Source organism: Phragmites australis, chromosome 18 (genome assembly GCF_958298935.1).
Source record: "Phragmites australis chromosome 18, lpPhrAust1.1, whole genome shotgun sequence".
Taxonomy (NCBI): Eukaryota; Viridiplantae; Streptophyta; class Magnoliopsida; order Poales; family Poaceae; genus Phragmites; species Phragmites australis.
Genome location: NC_084938.1, coordinates 14,925,601 through 14,936,182, shown reverse-complemented (window position 1 = coordinate 14,936,182; position 10,582 = coordinate 14,925,601). Strand labels below are relative to the sequence as shown.

General features: G+C 39.5%; 1 protein-coding gene across 1 annotated transcript; it reads right to left on the bottom strand.

Moving 5' to 3' along the window:
• Positions 1-4,971: 4,971 nt before the first annotated feature.
• LOC133899181 (putative wall-associated receptor kinase-like 16) lies at positions 4,972-8,883 on the bottom strand. The gene is made up of 3 exons (XM_062340146.1): positions 7,930-8,883; positions 7,642-7,779; positions 4,972-6,305 (listed from the first exon to the last, which is right to left on the bottom strand). Exons 1-3 carry the CDS (start codon positions 8,846-8,848, stop codon positions 5,134-5,136), a joined length of 2,229 nt encoding a protein of 742 aa, XP_062196130.1. The 5' UTR covers positions 8,849-8,883; the 3' UTR covers positions 4,972-5,133.
• Positions 8,884-10,582: the final 1,699 nt, after the last annotated feature.

The window sequence follows — 10,582 nt, the reverse complement described above, 5'->3', positions numbered from 1 at the left end:
CTATGGCAAGTCTCATATTTTTCTGACTTCGTTTGCTTTTTTTAGAATTAAAAAACCAATAAGCTACATGTTCCTAGTCGAGTGTTGCCGCCCAGATGTTTCAAATTTCTTTTCATTTCTTGGGTAAGGCCTAAAAATAGACTCAACAACATGAATATGATTTTTCTACCCATTTTTGTTCATTATTTCATGTACTTGCAGATCAAATTTGACTTATATCCATTAAAAGCCTAGAAATGCACTTAATGAATTAAAAATAGCAAACAGACCCAAAAAAATGCCAAATTTTAACATCGAATATGCTATGTTGTATGTTAAGTGTAGAAAAAGTTTCATGGTCAAACGACGATTCAAACATCACTTCAGGTTCAAACCTAATCCGTTCCGTCTCGAAACCACGATTCTTCCTCGGAGATGCTTCGGTTTCTAAGCATCGTACGTGACAACTTTTGCGAAACCTTCTCAATTTTTTTATCTCAGCCTCTACGTATCATATCATGACACTATGGCAAGTCTCATGTTTTTCTACCCATTTTTGTTCGTTATTTTATGTACTTGCAGATCAAATTTGACTTATATCCATCAAATAATTTCTTATGAAAAAGAGTTGTCCATAAAGTTAGATTTCGATGGAACATAGCAAACATATTATCCATCCAAGAATCGCCAAATGAAGTCACTTTTTTGTTCCACCACTTCTCACTATGCTACCAGCTACCTTCTCTGATGCACTTAACGATGAACCAAGCAAAACCCATAGATTAGAAGGGCAGCTTGGTGTGTCAAGCTGATCTGCTTTTGCTTCTTCCACTTGGCAAGCATTGAAAATTCCTTCTTTGTCTGGATGACAGCTGGAATGATAGTATATAGCAGAGAAATTCCTTTTTTAAGGCAAGGAAGAAGAATTGTCATTCTCCTTCAGAGCACAACTGATTCCAAGGGCCGCTCCCAGGAGTCTACATCTGCTGCATCTCAATCTTGAAGCACGACTGAATTCTAACTCCAAGTTCATAACAATATCATCCTTAAACCATACTGTAGTAGTACCGGAATCGATGTGTGGTGGCCTTTGGTTGGTTGTTATTACGAGAAAGAAAAGAGAACAAAAGGAAACCAAAAAAAAAACAAAGAAAAAAAATCTTTTGCCAAGTGCTTCATATCGGGCACTCGGCAAACATTTATGTTTGCCGAGTGTCCGTTAGACGACACTCGGCAAAGGGGCGACTCGCCGTCAGCCGCCGAACGGAGGGACACGTGGCGCGTTGTTCGCCGAGTGCCCGAATTCGCCGAGTATTTTTTCTCTATTTTGCCGAGTGCTGTTGTTTGCCGAGTGTTTGTTGAGGTATTTACCGAGTGCTTAATTGTTTGCCGAGTGCGTTAGTCAGGCACTCGGCGTAGGTGGTTGTTTGCCGAGTGCCCGATATAATGCACTCGGCATACACGTAGGCACTCGGCATACACATTGTTTCTGGTAGTGTTATGTGCTGAGCCCAGAAATTAATCCCAACATATAGTGACTTCAGAGATAAAACGTAAACGTATCCAATCATTTTACAAAAGTGACCTTCGAGGAATAATGTCTAAATAAAACTACAGTGAAACTATATATACTTTATCCTTCAAGACAACTCCATAGGCAAACCGACGTACAAAACACCTTATAATGATCCATCTCCCGTGAACTCTCTAACATCTTCTCCAACTAAGTTTTGATAGCTAGTGTGAGCACATGTTGTACTTAACAAATTATGAGGAAACAAATTATGCATTTAAAGGCTTGAATAGTAATAGGGCAATTATGAGTCTTTTGCATAAAATAATGTTTACTTTAAAACAATTGAAGAGCAAGTAAATAATTAAGTGAACAAAAAAAAAATCAAACACCTTAAGGTTTCAACTATCTTGACTTAGCCAACCTTCTAACACCTTAACCATGGTTCTCACAACCAGTGTTGAACATCATCTCATTCATAGCTCCCACCACCATGATTGACAAAACAAACCACACTATCAAGTTCTAATCATGTAAAAATTTTCTTGCCATTCGTAACCATGAGTATAGGTGATTAACCAGTTTTACACTATCCAGAGATTATACACTTTACCAAGTCATTATTGCCTGTTTTTCCCATGTTCGAGAAACACTTACACACTTTTGAGGTGTGCAACTAGAAATAATTACAAAACATTTAAAAAGCCCCTCTCAACATGTGCATACTCGTTAAGATTTCATCGTAACATGAATATACCTCAATAACGGAAGCCCCTCTTGCACCTTATGGAAACCCTGGAGTACACCTTTTTGTTTCATGCAACCAAATGGTCTACATCATGCTGAGAGTAAAGCAAATTAATCAGCTAGACATGTACCATGCAAGGCTTGTGGTTGTACTGTTAACTTAAAAAGATCTCTCCACGAATCAGTCCTTATATTTGAGCAAGACTACCAAAACCCAAACGTACAACTTATATCGGTCTCATCCAAACCACTTGCTCAAATCCTAATCCATATTGCTACAAAAATTAGATATCATCTTTTATCATAGTTGCATAGGACTATTATCATATTCAGTTGAACAATTATCATTATCACCATACCAAAGCAAGGATAAGCATGTTTTACCCTTCCATAACCTAAAACCATAACCATGGCGATAAGGATGTTAAAGAAAAAACTAGGATAAAATCTAACTTTTGGGATTCCCGATAAGGATGTTAAAGAAAAAACTAGGATAAGTATGTTTGTAAAATAAAATTTTTAAAAAATAGGATCAATATGATCAAGAATGCAACTTACCTTCACTATATTCAATTGGGTCTTCAAAATCTTGATATTGTCCAGCAAAATATTAATGTCTATTCGTGAACATAAGTCCACAATTTTGTTGATTAAGAATCTAGTGTATTATGATTGGAGCAAGCACATTAACACATGATTTTATTTTATCCAGGAGTGTGCAAAACAAGGTCAGGTCGACGTCGAGTTCATTCGCATGGAGGAGCAACTCCAGAACATCTTCACTAAGATGCATGGCCATGGCAGATTAATTCAAGAACTTCTCTCCAAGATCGGCCTTATCCAAATCAAGTAGGTGCCGCAAGACTTAGGAGGTTTTTGTTGAATAATTCTTGTGCACATGTTTGTTTGCTTAGCATTTGTTCAGTTTGGCAGTTAGGCACATGGCCAGTTTGTTCGGCCGTGCGCATGCTTAGGTCGACGCACGCTGAGTTCGCCCGGGAGTGGGTCGTAGGCACGGCATGCCCGGCTTTTCCCGTTCATGGCGCGCAAGTAGGAGGCCACTATGGCCACGTTCGTACCAGAAAACGCTGCCGCTTAGCAGCACAAACTTCTATTCTCCAAGTGTTCGCGTGAGTTTCTTAGGGATTTTCCCAACAATAGCTGCACAGCGAATTCAGGACATTTCTCAACGACCGAACCTCAAGCATGGCCTCCAACGATTCATGGTCACCAGTGAGCCATGGTCAATTCCTTTCACTCAAACGACCGCCACCACATCTTAAAACCTTTCTCCAACGTGATTCCGCCAACCCACATAACCTTCGACGGCCATCGCTTCCCGCTGGCAAGAGTGACAAAGTTTTCTCGGCGCCCCTCCCTTGCCTCTTGTCACTACGGTATGGGCGCATCATGTCATATTTCTTTTACTAATAAGATTTAAACACGGAGTGATCGAAGCTATGTTTATTGTCTGTTACACATCCGAATTGTTTCACCTCGTCATCACCCAACTCAAGAACTACTGTTATCTTCTTCTTTTTTTGGAAAAAGGGAGCTTTATTAGCTCTCACCGTTACATCAAGCTGATACAACTGTATAAGAGTTTATCCTTGGTCTCTACATAACTATGATACACACAACCACGATCTAACAAATATCAACACATTACAAAAAAACCCATACAAAATAAAAGTCTAACAAGATGAAGTTACATCTCATTAGCTAAGGTTATTCTGCTTAGTCTTAGATGTCGAGTCTAAACTGCCATCTAAATTAGGTAAAAAGCTCCCTAGTTGCATGCTCCATCGAGTACATATCGTAGTAACCATCTCGCGATGCTTCTGCCGATACAGTACATACCACATATGGAGCTAGTGTGTATAAGTAAAAATAACCGGTAAAGAAGAAGAAGACTTCCTCTTGTTAAAGACAATGGCATTCCTACATAGCCACAGAGACCAACAAAATGTGACCATCGCCTCCCGTAAGTAGCCTTTCAAGTTTTTACTAAGATCTCGAAGCCAATTACTAAACGTGTTTTGAATACTTCGCGGTTGGTAAAGATTCAATACTATCTAGACTATTAGCCATACAGAGTGCGAAACGGCAGTAAAAAAAAGTGCTTAATTGTCTCGGGTTTGTTACAAAAGCAACACTTCTGGTCACCACACTATTGCCTTTCAATTAGGTTATCTTTTGTTAATAGAACACCCTTGCGCATATACCAAAGGAAGATCCTAATTTTTAATGATATTTTTAATTACCACATTTGACTATTCTAGATTGGTTCATCTCCCTTCACCAGGGCCTTATACAGGAACAAACCGTGAACCTTCCAAATTAGTTTATGCTCTATTTAAACTCATCTCGGTCCCCCATCAAAGTAATGTTGGTAAGGCGTGTCATCAAAACATTTCATGCAATCAATTTTGAGCTAGTTAGGTCATGCCTGAAAGAGAAATTTGCGGGGAATAACTCCATTGCCTTAGCAACCGAGGTTTGTTTATTTTGCTTATATAATGAAGGAAATTGGACTCATAGCAATGAGTTGCCTAACCAAATATCCTCTATAATCTAATTTCAGAGCCATCCTTTATATTAAAAGTATGATATCGGAATATGATACTACTGTTATCTAACTGCCAAAGTTATCTATCTTGCAAATGGACCAACCTTTACGGTCTGATAAAGTAAGTTGCAGGTTAAGATAGCTAAGTGAGTAACAGCGCATGTTTAGGGAGCTCGAATGTTACTTAATTCTTAGATACACAAAACTGGCAATAACAGAGGTGGGAAAAGCACTTCTTTTGCTTTAGTTATTGAATACACGGAACTATAGTGCATAACATGACACCTAAAAATATCATTTGGACAGCATGTACTCTTCTTCCAAACTAATGATACACGCTTGTTCCTTCCCAGCCTCGTGTTTCCATTAATATATCAATAACGGCAGTGTAATTTTCTTCAGATCCCTTTCCAACAGTATTATTTTGTGGTACTATCTCTCTTGACGCTTGAATTAGGCCTTCGAGTTTCATCTCCACTTGCCTCATTGTGGGCCGGTCTTCTCCTTTAAATTGTATGCATCTGGCTGCTAGATTGGCAACACTGTTGATGATTTCTTGGTCTCCCTCTTCAACAACTTGTGTGTCTAGTATCTCGACTAGGTTGCCTTCCTCAAGTAAAGCAACAAAATGTACTAAAAGATTATCACCTTCATTAGACTTATAAGCAGTGGGTTTCTTTCTTGTCAGTAACTCTACAAGAATGACACCGATGCTATAAACATCGCTCTTCTCCGTGAGTCTTCCAGTGCAGAAGTACATAGGGTCTAAGTATCCAATAGTTCCTTGCACGACTGTGTTCACACCCGTTTCATTAGTTGGAACATACCTAGATGCTCCAAAGTCTGACACCTTTGAAGTTAAGGAATCATCAAGAAGTATGTTAGAGGGCTTAATATCTCTATGTATTATTGGAACAAATGTAGCTGAGTGGAGATATGCCACAGCTCTCGCGGTTCCTGTTGCAATTCTAAGCCTGTTCTCCCAAGACAATGATATTGGTCCTTCAACATGAAGATGCTCATAAAGTGTTCCATTTGATATGAACTCATAAACTAGTAGTGGTACTTCTGTTTCAAGGCAGCATCCAAAGAGTTTAACTATATTTTTATGGTTGATTTGTGACAAGGTTGCTACCTCATTTATGAACTCATCAATTTCCTGTTGTATCACAATCTTTGATTTCTTTATGGCCACGACATTCTGGTCTGATAAAATTCCTTTATATACTATGCCGTGACCTCCCCCGCCTAGCTCACGGGATTTGTCGAAGTTGTTTGTGGCCTTTTCCAACTCTTCCAATGTGATAATCATCCTTTCAGGTATATCAGCCCGTTGAGACACTAATTGTTCCCACAACTGACCACGGTTTTTCTTGAAGTTTTTTTGCCTCTGCTTTTTCACTCTTCGTTTCTTCAGCTTACGTGATAGAAATGAGGCACCAAGAACAATAGATATAAGACTTGCACCGCTGCTGATGCCGAGACCAATGCTTAAACCTAATAATTGATAATATCACATTATTAATTCAAATCATCAAAAGGATAACAAAATCTATGGTTTACAATGCTGACTTAAACATTTGTGTTCAGGACAGCAAGCATCATGTTTTCTCTTTTGACAAGAGTAGTTCTAGCAATATTCAAAGTTTAGAGTAAATTTCTCATAACCACATGAATTTGGTCATATTAATTGGAGAATGACACTCCTTGCATGTATTCCACATAAGTACACATTGTACTCCATATTCTCACAAAACAAACCCTTTTTTTCCATGTTAGGTTATACATGAAGTGTTTCCCATCCACGAGGTTGTGAAAAAGTAACCAACTTGCAACTGCACAGAAACACCCTTTCTTGCCCCGGCCCTATCACTGCCGATTTGGTTTGTCAAGATTCAGCACTAAAACTCTATAAAAAATAACCAATAGTGAAAATCAATTATCACTACCGATTCGGGTTAAGAACCATAACCAATACTATCACTATTGGTTCTTAATATGAACCGATATGATAATTGATTTTTACTTCTAGTTCATATTATAAACTGACAGTAATAATGGAGGGAGTATCACTATAGGTCTTTATTATGAATTGATATTGATAGTTGATGACATATTATATTTGAAAATTCATAACTTTTTCATACCAAATTGGATGGAAACAAACTTATATGAAAATTGTAGCACTTGATGAGATCTACAACTTTGTAGTTTATAAATTTTTTATTTGAAATTATTAAACAACATTTGTTTGTACCCAGATCACCCCTAATTAGTAGTTCGGTAGTAGTGTTAGGTGATAAATAATCTCAGCGACCCCAACTAACCCATCACAACGACAAATGTAATGGAGAGATAGTTACATCTTTTGAGAAACTGGGAACAATTTAATTTAACATATGAAATATGAATAAAAAAGGATTTAGTTACCACAAAAAGCATATAATTTTATAAGGGTAAAATGTGTACATTATCGTGTTTTGTTCTTATTTATATGCACTTTACTATTTTATCTGGAATATCAACATCATGGCGTTTCTAACTTCTAAGTGTAACTAGCATGCCTATCTTGTGACGCTTTCAAAATGAGTTATCCCAAGTGTCAAAAAGAGTGTATAATTCATGACTCTTCGCTCACGTGCCATAAAAGTCACAAAACGTCAATTCAAATATATTGCGGTGACACTACACTCAGGGGTCACAAGTAGACTTTTCTCTTGTAATGTGAAGGGTCACCAGTGGACGTTTCTCTTGTAGTGTGTAGACATCGATCGTTGATTTTTTTTATTCTAGTGACTTTATTGTGGACCATAAAAGCATTGTGAAGGGTCACCTTTAGAAGATTTGGAACAACCACCTCTTATGTGTGGGTCTCCGCGGGTCCCACGTGGACAGAGACAAGAAAACGTTCCCGGTAGATTCGTGCACTCGCCATAGCAATTTGTATCTTGAAGACCACACTCGTCGATATCTGCCGTCACGAGAAGAAGATTAAACTTCAGACTTTGAGATACCTGCTAGTTGTGTGCATCAGTGCTTGTATGTTCTACTGAACATATATATGTATATAGTTAACATTTTTCAGCTGGTTTCTCGAAAGAAAATAAAGTTATTTACAAACCTGTGCATCCATCCGCCAGGTAAGGGTTCCCTTCATAGCCATTCGAACACCGGCACACGTAGGGGCCGACGCGGTTTGCCCGTGTCGCGTTGAACGGCCCTGGTTCAGAGATTTTGCAGTACCCGCTCTTGCAGGCGCTGCATATCGAGCCAGGCGCATCAGCGCTGGATGATTCGATCACCCAGTCCAGTACCACCGGAACCGTCATGTTCTCAGCCTTGGTTGAGCCATCGCTGGCAGTTTGAAACAATAGGTCTTCCCTCTGGACCGTAGCGAACCACCCTAGATCCGCGATAAATACAAGCGGCTGCCATGCGCTGGAGTACTGATCGAACTGCCGGAGAAACACGTCGTAGGACGTGCGGCCCCAGTTGACGGGCATCTGGCAGCAGCCGATGCCGGAGCATCTTGTACTATTGGCGTCCAGAGAAAGAATGAGACGTCCCTTTTCATCCCTGGGGCAGAAGGAGGCGCAGCCCGTGATTGTATCGTTGCCTGCTTTGCCTCCCCGGATTACCAGCTCCGCGAGCACGTTGCACCCCGTGACAATGAGCTCGTTGCGGTCCCCCGACACGACCAAGGGCCCGCCGTCGCGGAGGCCTCCCCATACGCCTCGCCCGACCGAAGAACCCGCGTCCATGGTCATGTTTATCCCCGTGCCAATGACGGTCACGGTCGAGTTGAGGAGGGAGATCTGGGTGACGCGGAGGTCCCCGTCGCCGACGAGCAGGCGCGGGGGTTCCTGGGAGTGGTCGCAGGTGAGGTTGAACCCTGGCAAGTAGCACCCGGGGCTCAGCCCAAACGGGTACGGCACGCTCACGTTCCCGCAGGTGGTGGTGCAGTTCGGCAACCCTATGGCTGCAGACGTCGCCAGCTGCACTACAAATCCTACGACTACTACCGCTACAGGGACTAGCATCGTGGAGCCTGGAGGTCGACACTGCCCTAGCTGCATCGATCTGCTATACCAATCTGCAGGAGATCTTAGTTATTACTAAGCCTCTACCGTTCTATATATAATTATCAATAACCTTCATGCATGACACCGTAGAACGACTTTTTCGTAGCAATTACTTTCAGCATGGTGGAAACGTCCAACCACTGACATCGTAAGACACGTATTTGAACTGGTGTATGGGTACCGAGCAAGCAAACGACGACGCATGAACCAACACTTCAACGAAGAAAATTACCATGGCTTGCATCAAGAATAGCGACAGTGCCAATATTACTGTTTGTTCTAATAACAAACACTATTGTTACGAGATCATATCATGAACCAGAAGTGATAATAGAGGAGTATCTGCTCATGTTATGAACCAGCATTGATAATGGTATATCAATGTCGATTCTAATTTAGTAGCTTGTCTTCGAAATTTCATAATTTTTTCATACCAAGTCAAATAGAGATATTTTTATATAAAATTTGTAGCTCTCGACGAGATCTATAACTTGTAGTTAAAAACTTTTTTTATTTGAAGTCCTCTAGGTGCCCAAATAGGCTTTCACTACTACAGATCTAGTATTTTATGTCGGCCCATCACTGCTAGTTCCTAATACCGGCAATGATAGAGCATCACTACCGGTTCATAAGTCGCGTGAGAAAAATCAGTCACCATGGTTTATGAACTAACAGTGATAAATATCATCACTGTCGGCCAATGGCTTGAGCCAGCAGTGATGCCCAACTCTCTCATCACTGCCGGCTTAAGCCACTGTTCGGCAGCGATAACAGAGCACCATTGCCAGCTGATTACATGAGCCGGCAGTGATATCTCGGCTTTATAAAAGTCTCTCTCTCATTCCCCAAGCTTGAGCACAACAGAGAGGAGCTCTGTTCTTGTTAGGTGGCGGCCATTTTTTGTCACCAAGTTCTTGATGGCTTCAAAATTTTGAGGAATTCTCATGCCCTAGGTGTTCAAGGTATGTAATTTCATCTCCAATCTATTTCTAGCTGAATTTTATTTGCTAAATTGCTCTAGATTTTGAAATGATGGAGATGAACCTATGGCCATAATATTTTGAGACAATGTAGATGCAATTATACCTCATTTATGATATGGAAGCTTCAATTAGTAGCTTATGGTGGAAGTGTCTTTATTATTGATTTACATTAGCTATATGTATGAGCATATTTATTTTTGTTTTTTTAATGAATTAGAAAATTTAGCTATGATATTAAGGTATATAGCAAACTCCAATTATATTTTTTATATTTTAATTAATTAGCAAGCTCCAATATAGGAACTTTAGGTATGAGTATATTTATGGTTGATTTTTTATGAATTAGAAAAATTATCCATGATATTTAGGTATGTAGCAAGCTCCAATTATATTTTTTTATTTTAATTAATTAGCATGCTCCAATATGAAAACTTTAGGTATGAGCGTATTTATTTAGATTTTTAATGAATTAGAAAATTTCGCTATGATATTTAGGTATGTAGTAGGATACAATTATATTTTTTATATTTTATTTAATTAGCAAGCTCCAATATAGAAAATTTATATATGAGTGTATTTATTTTTCATTTTTACTTAATTAGTCCAACATAAGGGTTGAATAATAATAAAAATTTCTAGGGATGGCACCAACAAACACTCATTAGAAGCAATCACGAAAGCGTACAAAATGCGGCTCCTCCAACTCGGG